Raw genomic sequence first — 16,252 nt, forward strand, 5'->3', positions numbered from 1 at the left:
CATTGGTAGTTATCTATAACACAACGAAACGTTCTGTGTCCGTTTCTAATACGTTATGCATAAGACCAAGTCGTTATGAATACGTCCAAATCTTAAATAAAAAAAAACATCAAAAGTTCAACGTAAGCCAGCGTTTAACATACATTTTAATACGTTGCCATTGCTGGCTAAAACGTCAAGGTGTGACTGGGCCTTAAGAAGCACCCAAACCAGATATGGTGGCTCCCCCAGGGAACATCAATATTCTCAAGCAATGTGTGCCTGGAACACCTGTCTAGCACGTAACTATAGCTGGCAGAAATTTTGCGTTATGTTCACGTTTTGAAGATGTCCTTTCTCGAAGAGTTGGGAACCATTACTTTGTCGGTAATGCGGCACAGCGTTTTTCCAATTGCATACGTCAATTGAATAAATCACCAAACTTGGCACGTTTACAGCAGGAACTCCTGCAAGGTTAACAGTCCATTCATTAGCAGTGAAGGTCAAGGGTCTGAGTCGCATGCACCCGTCCACAGTTCTTCGGAGCTTGCACCACATAGTCGGTAGTGTGTACTACGGGCAGTTGCAGAGTCTCAACCCTGTCGGTGAACTGGGAAAGTTCTCCAACACTTCATGATGCACAGGTACAACCTTTCTCTCAGGTATTTTTGAAGTCTTTTCAGACCTTGATTAGCCATAATAGCTAACTAAATTGATGATAGATCATGACGTTGAAGAAATATCTCGAAGACAAATTCGCACAATGCATTAGATACGGATAGGCCAACATTATCATCATTGTTTTATGGCCGTTTCCATGATTGCATGTGTAAGCCGTGGTTCACCTAATGGCTGCATGCCAGGCTGCACGATCCCTTGCTCACCCTCTTGTTTGGCCTTTAATTCTAAGATCGTCTCTCAGCATCACATCCCATGTTTTCCTTGGACGGCCTCTAGCTCTCCTTTCATTCACATTCATATTTATACACCTCTTCACACAACTACCCACCACATCCTTTCCACATGTCCGAACCATCTCAACCTACCACTACGCATAACCTCACTAATGCTTTCTACATCAAAGCATTCCACATTTGATTTCCTATCCTTCAGTGTCACCTTACACATCCACCTCACCATTCTCATTTTTTTTCATTCACACCTCCGTTCATCCTCCTTTTTGATCACCCACGTTTCGCTGCCACAGAACATCATGCTTCTAATGCAAGCTGCATAAAGTTCTCCCTTTAATCGGAGAGAGGTCCCTCTTAATATCAATAGGGGTAACAACTCCCTAAACTTCCTCCAGCCATTTCAAATTCGTGCATTCACTGCTGCCTCCACACCACCACCTGCACTAATCATATCACCAAGATAACAATTTATCTCCACATTCCAGAGGTATCTACTATATAAATGGCAGTCCTTCTGTCTGTCCGTCTGTTTTTTTGTAACGAATAAGCTCCTAGACCAGTGAACCGATCTTGATGAAACTTTACACATATATAGAACTAACGCTCAGCTCCAGGATGCGCTAAGTGGCTCTCCATAAAAATGAAAATATATATATATATAATAAATAAAATTTCCATTAGAAAAAAAAAGACTTTCGAATAGTGCGCCGGCGTATTAATAGTGTGCCGGCATAACAAAAGGCTTCATGGTTAAAAACGTTAGGGTTTTTTGAAATACAAAATGTTCGTATTCGTTGACTTTTTAAACATACACATTCTCCTCCTGTTATTTGAATTCTCGAACTGCACGCGCACGGCAAGAGCAAACTGCTGATCGATCTGCTCATGAAAGAGCCAGGCAAGCGGAGTCAGCTGCAGAGAGAGAGAGAGAGAGAGAGAGAGAGAGAGAGAGAGAGAGAGAGAGAGAGAGAGAGAGAGAGAGAGAGAGAGAGAGAGAGCATCGCCTAACTGCAAATAGAGCATCACACCGACGGGCGAGAGAAGCACAAAACTTACGTTCCAGCTTTCTAGGTCCTGGTTTTGGCAGGACATCAAGGACAGTTGCCACTGCTGCTAGAAACATTGAGTGGCTCAAGGCCGCCTTCAACTATGACCTCTCTAAGGATTACGGCAGCATAAAGCCTTCCTTCCATAAATCTGAGGAATCAAAGAAGTCTTCCTAATTTTCTCCATACAACTAATGCCTCAGTCTAACTAGCGTGAGGAAAATAGGGCAAATTTCCCGGGTATTACCGGGTACTTCAGCTAGTCTACTATATAAATGGCAGTCCTTCTGTCTGTCTGTGTTTTTGTAACGAATAAGCTCCTAGACCGGTGAACCGATCTTGATGAAACTTTACACATATATAGAACTAGCATTCAGCTCCAGGATGCGCTAAGTGGCTTTCCATAAAAATGAAAAAAAAAAATTAAAAAAAATAATATATATGAAAAAAAAATTCCCATTAAAAAAAAGGCTTTTGAATAGTGCGCCGGCGTATTAATCATAACAAAAGGATTCATGGTTAAAAACGCTTGGGTTTTTTGAAATACAAAATGTTCTTATTTGTTGACTTTTTAAACATACACATTCTCCTCCTGTTATTTGAATTCTTGAACTGCATGTGCACAGCAACAGCTAACTGCTGATAGATCTGCTCAGGAAAGAGCCAGGCAAGCGGAGTCAGCTGCAGAGAGAGAGCGAGAGAGAGTGAGAGAGAGCGAGACGTCTTACTGCTGATATATCTGCTCATAAACGAGCCAGGCAAGCAGAGTCAGCTGCAGAGGGAGAGAGCATCGCCTAACTGCAAATAGAGCGTCACACCGATGGGCGAGAGAAGCAAAAAACTCACGTTCCAGCTTTCGAGGTCCGGGTTTTGGCAAGACATCAAGGACAGTTGCCACTGCTGCTAAAAACATTGAGTGGCTCAAGGCCGCCTTCAATTATGACCTCTCTAAGGATTACGGCAGCATTAAGCCTTCCTTCCATAAATCTGAGGAATAAAAGAAGCCTTCCTAATTTTCTCCATACAACTAATGCCTCAGTCTAACTAGCGTGAGGAAAATAGGGCAAATTTCCCAGGTATTACCGGGTACTTCAGCTGGTATCCCCATAAACTAACATTTCCACTCTAACTGAGGTCACTCGTTTACCTGCGTAAACAGCACATTTGAAGTCAGGTATCACCTACAGTCTACCCCTGATGCCGCTACACCTCTTGTGCACCCAGCAGTTGCCGGATTTTACACAATATTGAATTGTTACCAACACCTTTTCTACAGACAGCACAGGGCCACCTCCCTCTTTTTCCCCCCACACTACTAATCAGTACTTTTGTTTTCCCTGTATTCACTTTGAGTCCTCTGGCCTCCATACTGTATATTTACCCATTACCTCTTCCACACTATCGGCTATCAGCACCAGGTCATCAGCATACAGCAGCTCCCAAGGTGAGCCTCCTCTAAATTCCTCTGATATAGCCTCAACAACCATAATGAATAGGATTGGGCTCAAGACTGACCCCCTGATAAGCCCCCATTTCACTTCAAAACCTCACTCTGCACCCGATTTATGCTCACAGAGGTTTTTGGACCATCATACATTGCCATGACTACCCTAACTAACCAATCCTCCACACGTAACTTCCTCAGGGACCATAACACCACTTCCTGAGGCACCCCATCAAACACCTTCTCCAAATCCACAAAAATAAAATACAGTTGTTTATTCTTCCCCAGATATTTTTTCCTGTAATTGCCTAACTATAAAAATTGCCTCGATCGTGCCCCTTTCTGACATGAAACCAAATTGCATTTCATGTGTATTAACAATCTGTCATCAATTTATACATAACTCTCTCAACCACTTTCATTCCATGGTCCAGCAACTTCAGACCCCAATAGTTGCTCTGAACTAAGGCATCGCCCTTTCCTTTATAAATATTCACAATTACACTCTTCAACCAGTCATCTGGGACAGATGTCTGCCTTATAATTGCATCAATTTAGTGATTAAATTCACTCCAATATCACCAGCTGCCTTCAGCATCTTGCGACAATACCAGTGCTGCTCGCCGCTTTACCATCCTTCATTTCATCGATGGCTTTCTTCACCCATTCATTCTTTATCTCAGGTGGTGGGCCCTGCACCGGCTCTACTGCCTCCAGAATATCCCTGTTCCATGGAAACTCCTCATTCAGCAGATGCTCATAGTAACTCCCTCAAACATTTCTAATCTCCAACATATCAATGCTTACCTCACACGTACGATGTACTATATGCCCCAATTGACAATTGTGCCAAGGGATTCTGCGCATGTGTGCCAATGCATGGTGGGGTGATCGTGTCATTTTGAAAGTCCCGTATTAAACGACACCCCAGCCCTCATTATTCGTCTTAACCACCATGAGAAAAAGTGTTTTGAAAACAAGAAATCCAAAAGGCACTGAACATACCGTCGCCTAAAGGTGAAACCACTTACCGCAGCAAAAATGGTGAAACCGTTGCCACCATCCGAGACAAGATTATTTTTGCGTTTCTTTTCTCCCTCTCTGCAGCCTTCCCTTTGGATCCAGAGCCAATGGCCGAGTCACTAAAGGCTTTCTGGACCCTGCGGAAAACTTTTGTAAGAAGATTTATTCTTACACATTGTCCTAATTTAAAAAAATTTTTTAAACCTCAACGACATCAAAGTCAGAACAGATGCAAAGGCAAGCGCACTACAAGCAATGGAAAGACGTTAAAAAGTTTCAAATTAAAAAGTATGAAATTCTTTATTCACAATGCATTTTACCATTAGCATGCCGTTTACAAAGTGGAAATACCGTTTGTGATTCAAAATCTTTTCAACAATTCTTTTTGGGTACTTGTTCTCAGCAACATCACGTTCAGTGACAAACAGTATGTAGCACACCTGTCTGGCGAGCCACCCTCTATACCTGGAGGGGAGGGGGAAGGGGGACAAAAAAATTCTCAAAACCCTCCACAAACTCTTCTTCCTTTCTTACACAACAGACCACATTTGCACCACATGGCAATACATTTGTCTTTATTTCTAACTATCCCTGCAACAACAATTCCAAGGTAGGCTATTCCACTGCCATGTAATTCCAAATGACAGCTGATCAGGCTTAGGTTAGAGTTTAAGCTCATTTCAGCTCGGCTCCCTGAACAGCCCGAGGCAACAAAATTCTTGCAAGTGGAAAAAAAATGCTTTTGACATGGAAGATTTTTTTGGAGGGATGGGGGTTGGGGGAGAGGGAAGGAGGAAGGACAGGGATATTTATCCAGCAAGACAAAGACAAGCCTTTAGGTTCATAGAAAGCAGGTGCTCAAAGAGGTGCTGCAAGTGTTTGCTTTGGCTCACTTTCAGGTAGTGGGTATTAAAAATGGAAAGAAAACATGTGTGTGTGTGTATATATATATATATATATATATATATATATATATATATATATATATATATATATATATATATATATATATATATATATATATATATATATATATATATATATATATATATATATAAATATATAATTAATCAAGTTCTGAAGGTTGCAGTAACTGCATGGAAAAAGGACAGAGAGAGAAAATGATTCCAAGTAGGACCACAATGCTACAGGGTGTCACGAGGCTCGGCTTACATCGAACATGTCACGGCTGCAAATCACATTTACAGAAAGTGGGAGGAAAGACACATGGGGCGAGGTAAAGTAAAAAAGGTGGGAAGGAATTCCATGGAAGCAGAGATGAACTTCAGCACTCTCAGTTGCTGGTGCACGTCATGTTAGATTACACCTAACAATAACAATTCCTCAGCGGAAAGCATTTCATACCTGGTGTGGTTCTCGTTCACGAATATCACATTTCTTAATCCCATGGAGTCAGTCGTAGAAGTATAGAACAGCTCCTAAAAAAAAAAAAAAAATTTTTTTTTAAAAGATGGATAACAAAACGAGAAATGGAAACGTTCCACGGGTCATTTGCACACCGTGTGCAATTGAACACCAACTGAGCAAAGAATGTGGAAAACCTTTTCATTTTGGTGTATTTCCTGGACAACTTTAAAGGCCTATGCAGACCGAACAAGGCAGCTGGCAAACATTTCATCGAAACCCAAAAGTACAACCTTCAAGTTCATTAATGTTCACATTCTCAACTCTTCAGACGATTGAGGAAATTAGATTAGGGAGGAAAAAAAAATCTAGCAGCTGTGGAATGTTACCTTCAAACAATGAAAGATCTCCAAAACACACTGCTGTAGAATGGTCAACATTTTGGCTTGGTGGTTTGAAAATAATCCACAGGAAGTTGCATAACGATAGGGAATAACAAACGCTCATCACAAGAGGTAGAGCATTCTTCTTTGTGAAGCCAGCTATGTCAATTTGTTCATCCAGAGTTATACAAGGTAGCTCAAAGGAATGGGGAGAATACTATTGCATCACTCATTTTATAGTGTAGATCGAGATGAACCTCACATTCATATCAGAGATGTTGGGAAAAAAGACCAGGAAGTAAAACATGGATGCAAGCTGATGCAATACTTACAAAAATACAACATAATCTCTCAAAAACACGATGACAAAATGGCACTTCTCCCTGAGAATCGCATCTGCGGCTCGATACTCATGTACTTACTCGACGTACAAGGAAGTGGGACCGACAACATGGAGGAAGGCGACAATCCTTTATTTGAGTGAAGGACTCGTATCGAAATAAATTGCATTAAAAAAGTGAAATATAACCAGCCAACAGTGGCCCGACTCCTGAAGAGGTGCAAAAACTGGCAGTGTGAAGCGACAAAAGGCAAAAGGCATCAAGATGAAGGAGGACTTGTACAAATTCAGAATATCAAATGTTGAAGCACAATCAACCGATCTGAAGCAGGAATAGGAAGACCATTTTGGCGTGAATGTGAGCAGCTGTACTGTCCAGAGCCACCTCCTGGACATTGGTGTCCATGCCCTTAGACCTCGATGGCAGTTTCTGTTAATGAACAAATAAATGAGGATGTGTACCTTAAATGGGACCTGGGACAAGTCAGTGGGACTTGGTTATACTCTCAGACCAGCCAAAGTTCAACCCATACATTGGTCAGAAGGGTAGACGTTCGTTCAACAACACGAGTAAGAATCCCAACCTTACTGAATGAGGGATACTGTCCAAGATACACAGGAACTGATGCTCTGGGGATGTACAGTTTTTCCAGCAATTATGTGCATCACATTTACCTTTTTACTGGTAGTGTGGGCTCCTCAGGATTGCATCCAAGCACTGAAAGAGCAGTTAAAATCTACGAGTAGTCTCAGAGATCACTTTGGAAGGGCCAAAAACGACATTCTCCAAAATATAAATGTGCTCTTTTAAACACAGATAGCTGGTAAGATAGATGAGATAATTTTTGAAACGTTTCAAAGCTTTACGTTATAATCGTACTTTAAAAAAAATTATATATTCACATCTATTTTTTGCATACATGGTTGAGGCTCATGGAAGAGCTAGAGTAGAATGGAAGGGAACGAAATGGAAAGGGGGAAACACCAATATGTCTGGTGTTGACTTAATGGTCAGGGTGGTGGGCTTGGGATCCGAGGATCCTGGGTTCAAATCCTGTTTGGCTGTTGAGTTAATACAAGGTGGGGTTGACTCTGCCTGTCATCCTTCCGAGGTCGGTAAAATGAGTGGTATCCTGTGTCGGAGTGGTGACCCGTCCAGGGTTGTGCCCAATAGCCAGAGACTACTTAGGCAGCACCAACGCTCTGCACAGAGTATGATCCTAATGGATGGATGGATGGATGGGAAACGCCAACAGTAGAGTAGAAGCGAGAGTGACATTAAGGGGAGAGGGAGAAGGACATGGGGGTGAACAAGCTGAATGAAACAGCAAAAAGAGGAAGGGTAAGGTGGAGATGAAACAGCATGGCACTCGAGAGAGCACGTACCTCTACCATGCTGGTCAGTTTACATTTTGTATCTTACTGAAAGGCCAAATCTGCATCTGGACCTGAACCAAAATCTAATTGTCTTGTTCTTGTCACCGAACCAACTCAGCAACCTAGTTTAGTCATAACTCGTCCACAATGTTTTGACATATCATGCTATATATTGTTTTTGGACCAATGTCAGTGATTAAGAGTTGTTTATAAAATAAAATTGTGTCCGGATCCAGATTTTCGCTAAAAATCGAATCAATTTGTCCTAGTCACACACTAACCTGTCCACCAAGTTTCGTCCAAATCTGTCCATAACTTTTTGAGATATCCTGCTCACAGATAGACAAACAGGGGTGAAAGCAACATCTGTCCACCTTTGTTGGCAGAGATAACAAACCAACCGAAAACTAAAAAACAAAAAAGGGTGAGGAAGAGTTTGGGGGGGGGGGCAAGTTCACAATAACCTGGGAAAAGGGAGTGCTTGGGAATAGGGTCCTGGGGTAGAAAACATCTTGCGTATTAATGGGGGATGACCTGAGGTAGTGGTTAACAATGGTCTTGAAGCCCTGGAGGGAAGAATGGGACTGAACCGACTGGGAAAGTTGGTTCCACAGGTGAGAGAAGAGAGGATCAAATGAGTGGAAATGGGCAGTGAACCTGGATCTTAACAAGATACGAACAAGAAGAGGCTTACTGACAGATCCTGTGGGCCCTGTGGAAATGTGGGAGGGAGAGAGCCAAGAGAGGGCAGAGGGGGGTAAGACCAAAAATTACCCCCGTGTGGGGGTGACGGTCATCTCTATAATGTTTTTTTATTATCATAATCGATGAACCGTTGCCAAATATCTCCGAAAATGACAGGTTTTGAAAATAGCGACTTTCACAACTTTCGTGACCTTGACCCTGACCTTGAATCCGGGAAAATATGTCGTTGGGTATCACTCATCGACCTCTACCCACATACCAAATTTCATCAAGATCGGAAGTAAAAAGTTTTCTTTGTACCGGGAGGTGTTTTTGACCATCTTCCAGGTTACGTGGCGGCCAAACGGGACGGAAATTCAAAAATCTGTCCGGTTAGATACAAGATAATATTTTTTACGATCATAATCAATAAACAGTTGCCGAATATCTTGTAGAATGGCACACTAGATAGGTTTTGAAAAAAGGCGATTTTTATAACTTACGTGACCTCGTGACCTTGACCCTGACCTTGAACCCGGACAAAAGTTATATCGTTGTGCAACACTCATCGACCTCTACCCACATCCTAAGTTTCAACAAGATCGGAAAGAAAAATTATTGACGGACGGACGGATGTACGGACATTTGGTCTGGCTTTATTAGGTTATCTTGGTAGAGATGACCTAAAAATGAGATTGTAGAATGCAGAGGCCACCAACCTGTATGCAATGCGAGTGCAACAGGCCTAGACACTCAGCTTCATCGCAGGAGATCCCAACAATTTTGAGGGCTTTGCTTTCTACGGCATCAAGAAAGGCAAAATGAGGCAGGGATGCCAGCCCCAAAGGGAGAACAGTACTTCATTAAGCTGTGAATGAACAGCTTGTAGGTTGTCAAAAATTCAGACTGGCCAAAGAAAAACCCTGCATGACCAAGGATGTCAAACCGGTGGCCAGCTTTGGAAGCCATTGTGGAAATATGGTCTGTCCAATGAAGATCATGCCTGATGTTGAGGCCCAAAAATTTGGGTGACTTAACCTCTTCCAGTGGTTTGTTCAGGAAGTAGATGGGAGGGTTTTCCAGACAGTCCTTTTGGAAAGACAAGTGTGTGGGATTTTCTGCAATGAAAAATATATTCCAAGTGATGGACAAGCTCCTCATTCTATCAAGGTTTGCAGAGAGGGATGAGGCTGCTACATACCTGTCTGAAGGAAGAGAAACGACACGGCAGAGTGTGGATTCAGCAGCAAAGAGATATGCAGGATTTTCCAGGGAATCAGAAAGATCATTGATGAAGATGAGGAACAAGACTGGGCCCAAGACACTGCCTTGGGACACTCCAGTCTTGACAGAGAGGAAATGAAAGTACCCCATTAAGAGCTACATGCTGAATATGGGCGTGGAGGAAGACAGTGAGCCATGAGAGGCGGTGGCCTTGAATGTCATAAGCAGAGAGTTTGGAGATCAAAGTGGGGTACCACACTGTATCAATTGCTCAAGATAAGTGCAGAGACAACCCTAAACTTATGTTATGTTTGAGATTGCAGCTTCCATCCATTGTTGGAAAAGTAGAAGCAGCATGTCCAAGGTAGAATGACTTTATCTGAAACCGAACTGATTATTATCTATGATCAAACCGTTGGAGAAAAGGAAGGATTTAATGTCAACTGCAATGGTATCGAGACATTTTCAACCTGATTGAGGCACACTGTCCCAACCTATCCGTGAAAGACCGGCCAAATGATGCCAGCACTAGAGTCCTGTCTTGGCCTGGAAACAGCACTGATATAAACCAAAAATGAAAACTGCTGGAACAACATAAGCACAAAATTGGCCGGAAAGACACCAAGAACCATGATAGAGCTTCAGACCTCTTTGACATGGGTAGATATCAAGGAAATTGCATTTGAATTAATCCATATTATCAAATCTCCATGCTTAGGAGGTGGTAAGCTGTCATCAAGGATAAAGGAAGTCCAACCAAGTACGAATATCACAAGTTAGTCTTCGTTGTGAAATGCAATGTTTCGGCAACCTTGACTGATGCGAACACTGAAACACCTTACCAGGCCATCAGCATATTTAATATTGTACAAACGCAATACAGGAGTAGGTTAATAAATAAATAAACACCACAGCAATGATACAGAGAGAATCTTCTTAAATTTTAGGAAATACCACAAAATAAAATTTAAAAATGATATAACTATATATATATATATATATATATATATATATATATATATATATATATATATATATATATATATATATATATATATATATATATATATACACACACACATATACATATATCTGGTGAAGCAACAATTTCATCACTACTGGAAGTAGAAGATAAGAACGCCATTTGGTCCTCCATGACCTTTTTATCGAAACACGGTTAATTTGCTTATTTCCTACATCCTCTCCACATTCCTTCCATTTGCATATTACATCACCGGCGACCCTGTTATAACTAACCTACATGCACACCTTTTAATCTATCGGCAGTGAATTTATCCAGAAGCAAACACAGAGTTGCCTAATTTTTGAGATATGATGGTATCTCTCAAGGTCACATCCTACATGCAGATGAAACGAGAACAGCACTTGGTTGAAGGCATACCTCCGCCAGGCTGAACAGTTCATGTTTTGGAGCCGACTGATAAGCCGGATCTGCATCCGGACTTTAACCAAAATCTAAATAAGCTTGTTCTCATCCATAATTGTCACCTACCCAGCTAATCCATAACTTTTTGAAACGTCATGCTAAATATCATTTTTGGATACCATCCCTCAATGGTGAAGAATCACTTTTAAAATTCTAGGATCTGGATCCTATTCTCACGAAAATCTAATCAATTCGTCTTTGTCACACACACACACACACACACACACACACACACACACACACACACACACACACACACACACACACACACACACACACACACACACACCCAAGTTTCATCTGAATTCATCCATAACGTTTTCAGATATCCGACTCAGAGACAGACGAATAAAGAGACAAGGGTGAAAAGATAACAACCTTCCACCTTCGGTGGCAGATATCACCATCCTAAGGATTGCAAGCTCTAAGATGTAGCACCCCCTTTCTAGAACACACCAGGATGGATTTATTTATGTTTTTTCCCTGAAGTCAGACTCCATATAAAAAACAAATCCAGGAATACAGAGCTCAAAAAGAAGCACATTAGCAGCTAAGCTATCCTGCCACCCTCAGGCTCAAACACATGGCCTTATGTGGACATCACACATCCAGGTTTGAGCTGTACTGGGCTTTTTGCTCTGCTTAACTTCCAAGATCTGATGGGACAGGGGCTCATTTATGGCAATAAGTTGAAGGTAGATTACAACAATGATGGAGAATATTGTGAAAGTAGTTGTAAATGTAAATGCACTTTCACAAACATCAAATACAGTACCAATCACAGAATGGCAAACTGAAGAAGGCTCATAAAAGTCACCAAAATGAACACCTACTTACACACGGCAGTGAAACGACTGGAGGACTGGTTTCATAGTCTTAGCCCGAAATAGAAAATACCCAGAAAGATCTTTAATTCACCCTCAAATGAACAAGCATCATGGAAGAAATTAGTGTTTAAGAATTAGTGGGTTTGTCCAGATCACAATGTTGGCTTTTAATGAGAGTGAACAGAGCCGTGTCATGCGACATCACGTGAACCGATATGCACATTTTCATAGCAAACATGACGCTGAAATTGAAAGCAAGAGAACTTGCTAATAATTGGCTATCCTTTCAAACAGTATATGAAATAAAACAAATTAACCGATAATTCAGCCAATGGCACAATGTTATTCAAAATAAATGCACAATCACAATGTTTTCTCAAAGTTATCCAGTCCAAGAATGTGGTTAGCAAGCACATCGGGGAGAACACTGTTAGGCTTTGCAAAAAACTGCGACAAAATGTTGATAAAGGTTGTACATTGTTGAGCATTCTGAAATAATAAGGAACAACTTTTTTGAACAAATAAAGTTAGAATACAAAATGAGGAGTAACATCAGGGTGACTATGCCGAGGTTGTGGGTTTTTTTAAAGTTCTTTTTAAGTTCTCACAACGTACTATTGTTTATCCATACTAATAAATGTGTGTGTGTGTGTGTCAGTTTGTGTGTGTATCAGTGTATGTGCATCAGCATGTCAGCGTGTGTGTATGTGTATATATATATATATATATATATATATATATATATATATATATATATATATATATATATATATATATATATACATGTGTGTATGTGTGTCAGCGTGTGTGTGTCAGCGTGTGTATGTGTCAGCGTGTCAGTATATGTGTGTGTGTGTGTGTGTCAGCGTGTGTGTGTCAGCGTGTGTGTGTCAGCGTGTGTGTGTCAGCGTGTGTGTGTCAGCGTGTGTGTGTCAGCGTGTGTGTGTCAGCGTGTGTGTGTCAGCGTGTGTGTGTGAGTCAGCGCGTGTGTGTGTGTCAGCGCGTGTGTGTGTGTGTCCGCGCGGGTGTGCGTGTGTCAGCGCGTGCGTGTGTGTGTCAGCGCGTGTGTGTGTGTGTGTCAGTGCGTGTGTGTGTCAGCATGTGTCAACATGTGTGTGTGTGTCAGCGTGTGTGCGTGCGTCAGCGTGTGTGCGTGCGTCAGCGTGTGTGCGTGCGTCAGCGTGCGTCAGCGTGCGTCAGCGTGTGTGCGTGCGTCAGCGTGTGTGCGTGCGTCAGCGTGCGTCAGCGTGTGTCAGCGTGTGTGCGTGCGTCAGCGTGTGTGCGTGCGTCAGCGTGCGTCAGCGTGTGTGCGTGCGTCAGCGTGCGTCAGCGTGTGTGCGTGCGTCAGCGTGCGTCAGCGTGTGTGCGTGCGTGCGTCAGCGTGTGTGCGTGCGTGCGTCAGCGTGTGTGCGTGCGTGCGTCAGCGTGTGTGCGTGCGTGCGTCAGCGTGTGTGCGTGCGTGCGTCAGCGTGTGTGCGTGCGTGCGTCAGCGTGTGTGCGTGCGTGCGTCAGCGTGTGTGCGTGCGTGCGTCAGCGTGTGCGCGTGCGTGCGTCAGCGTGTGCGCGTGCGTGCGTCAGCGTGTGCGCGTGCGCGCGTCAGCGTGTGCGCGCGTCAGCGTGTGCGCGCGTCAGCGTGTGCGCGCGTCAGCGTGTGCGCGCGTCAGCGTGCGTTATTCGTGATCTCCATATGTGGGTTTCAGAAGGTGGAACAGAGTCCTCCCAGGTCTCAAAGTATCCACCTCTGCTTCGGTGAGGACGGTCACGAATCGTGGACCAAGGTGTGAAGTTTTGTTCCGAGGACTCTTTTGAGGATAGTCACTGAGTCCCAGACAGCTTCCAACTGTAGTTCATTTGTCGCATTCCCAGGGATGGTTTTTTTTAAGATCTCTAACGTTCTTCTTCATCATTCCCGTTGCTTCAATGATCACCAGAACAATTTCGGATCTCTTCAAATTCCAGTCTTTTTACATCTCTACCAGGCTGAACAGTTTATGTTTTGTACGCTATTGATAGGCCGGATCTGGATCTTAACCAAAATCTAACTGACTTGTTCTTGTCAGCTACCCAATTCATCCACCAAGTTTTGTCATAATCCATCCACAACTTTTTGAAACATCATGCTCCCTTACCGTTTTTAGCCCACTCAATGGTGAAGAATCGCTCAAATATTTTTTAAATTCTCATATCCAAATCTCGATCCGGATTTTCAGCAAAATCGAATCCATTGATCATTGTCACACACCCAAAATGACCACGAAGTTTCGTCTGAATCCGTCCACAACTTTTGGAGATATCATGCTCTATATTGTATATTTGCCATCTCAATGGTGAAGAATCGGAGACCGGATTGCGGCGAGATCATTGCGGGTGGATACACCTACTATTGGTCTGGTCACTCTGATGTTTACCATGCCCAAGGAGATGCTGTAGCTGTGTCCAACAAACTGACTCCAATGATAACTGAGGTAACACCGGTCAACAAGCATATTATGAGACTAAGGAGTCATCACTCCTTGGGTGTTGTTTTCCTAGTCTCTGTCTATGCTCTGACTGAGGAGAGTGATCTCACCGTGAAGGACGCATTCTATGCCACGCTCGAGTCTGTGGTTGATCAGTGCCCCAGGTTGTGGTGTAGCCTGCGGGCCTGCGGGGCAGGGCATGATGGTGGGGGAGTGGTCGGCGTGATCATGTGTGTGTGTGGGGGATATAAGGAGTGCGCGCCGCCTGAGGCGTGGTAGTGGATGCCGTAGTCGCCGCAGCTCGTGAGTGCATCGAGTACGTAATAAAGGAGAGCTGCGGGCAAAGTACGCCCGCGCTCCCGCTGGTGCAACAAAGCCGGGCTCGACTGTTCCTCCGCTCGTGTCTGCCTTCTAAGCAGCCCTACCACGACACCACAGTTGGCGACGAGGATGTTCGGATCGGCGTGTGCAGGGTGTTTGGGTTCGGATCGGCAGCGAGTAACTCAGCGCACCCCGCGCGGTTCGAGGTTCCGGAGGAGTACGCATCGCGAAGAGCGTATCGCAGGTTCGCTCGCCGCGCGCACAGGCTCCGGAGCCAGGAGGCTCGCCAGCGCGGCCAGCTCAGGCATGACAGGAGTCGGGGCACGGCGCACGGACGCGTGCCCGCCTTCGTCGGAGTCGACTTCGGTCACGTCGAGTGGACAACGGCCGTGCTCGGAGTTCGTTTAATTGAGGCACGACAAAGCTGGGGAATGATTTCTGCAAGGTCACGGCTAAAGAACGAGGACACGCAATTCAGCTCGGACGCGGCGTTGGACGTCACGCAAGCTCTGAGGAATGTCCGGGGTCTCAATGGTCGGTGCGCAGCAGATGGTCCGGAGGTCAGCGCGATGTTCCAGGCGCGCACGACCGCGCGCACGGTCTGCGGCGCGGGTCGTGGACGAGCGCTGCAATGCGATCACTCGGACGGCGGTCTGAGCACTCGGGGACGTCTATGGTGTGTGTGCCGAGAATCATCGCCCATCATAACAGTCATAGATGGCGGTGTGCGAAGCGATCCTTCCGTCCCGGGTCGAGACCTACTGCCGGTACGGTGTTCGGTGCATGGCGTACACGGTAACGCCCCGGGTCGAGTTTTGCAGCCTGGGCACAGAGATCCCAGCGACCCGGAGCGGGAGATACTGCCGATGTTAAACCTGCCTTCAATTGGTCCGGAGGTGACAAGATCAATGGCAGGGGAGGTTGAGGTGACCGGGGCACTGATGCTGCCCATGTTGAGCCTGGTTTCAGTTGGTCCGACGGTGACAGGATCGATGCCAGTGGAGGTCGAAGTGATCGGGGCACTGATCGGGTGTCGAGTTGAGTCCACTCGTGCTGCCCTCGCATCGCACGCGTATGCCGGTGAAGCGCTGCCGGCGGTTGGCGGAGCGCACGTCGTGGTTGCCCAGCGGGGCCAGCGGGTTGCGCTTCCGAGGTTCGTGGTGCGAGGGGAGGGGCCCGCCCTTTTGGGTCGGGGCTGGTTGACGCACCTCGGGCTGGATCTCCAGTTCGTACCTCCAGGTGCGCCGGTGCTCCCTTCGTTGCTTTCTTCGAGTTCCGAGGGTGAGGTTCTGGCGGCGGGAGCCGCATCGGTGCAACGGGAGCGGCCGTTCGTTGCTGCCTGCAACGGTGATGTGCGGTGCGGAAGCAACGGGAGCCGTGCCAGCTCTCGCGCTGAGCTCTCGCGCTTCGGCTGCGCTC

General features: G+C 44.8%; 1 protein-coding gene across 1 annotated transcript in view; it reads right to left on the minus strand.

Moving 5' to 3' along the window:
* GPAM (glycerol-3-phosphate acyltransferase, mitochondrial) overlaps positions 1-16,252 on the minus strand; it is a 304,531-nt gene that overhangs the window by 250,673 nt on the left and 37,606 nt on the right. The window contains exons 4-6 of the mRNA XM_085848071.1: positions 5,772-5,845; positions 4,758-4,871; positions 4,415-4,543 (exon numbers count right to left, since the gene is read on the minus strand). Coding sequence (XP_085704197.1) covers positions 4,415-4,543; positions 4,758-4,871; positions 5,772-5,845 — 317 coding nt within the window. The remainder of the gene's footprint in view (positions 1-4,414; positions 4,544-4,757; positions 4,872-5,771; positions 5,846-16,252) is intronic.

The sequence above is a fragment of the Eptatretus burgeri genome, chromosome 12 (assembly GCF_056783735.1).
Source record: "Eptatretus burgeri isolate ZD-2024b chromosome 12, Ebu_testis_v1, whole genome shotgun sequence".
Taxonomy (NCBI): domain Eukaryota; kingdom Metazoa; phylum Chordata; class Myxini; order Myxiniformes; family Myxinidae; genus Eptatretus; species Eptatretus burgeri.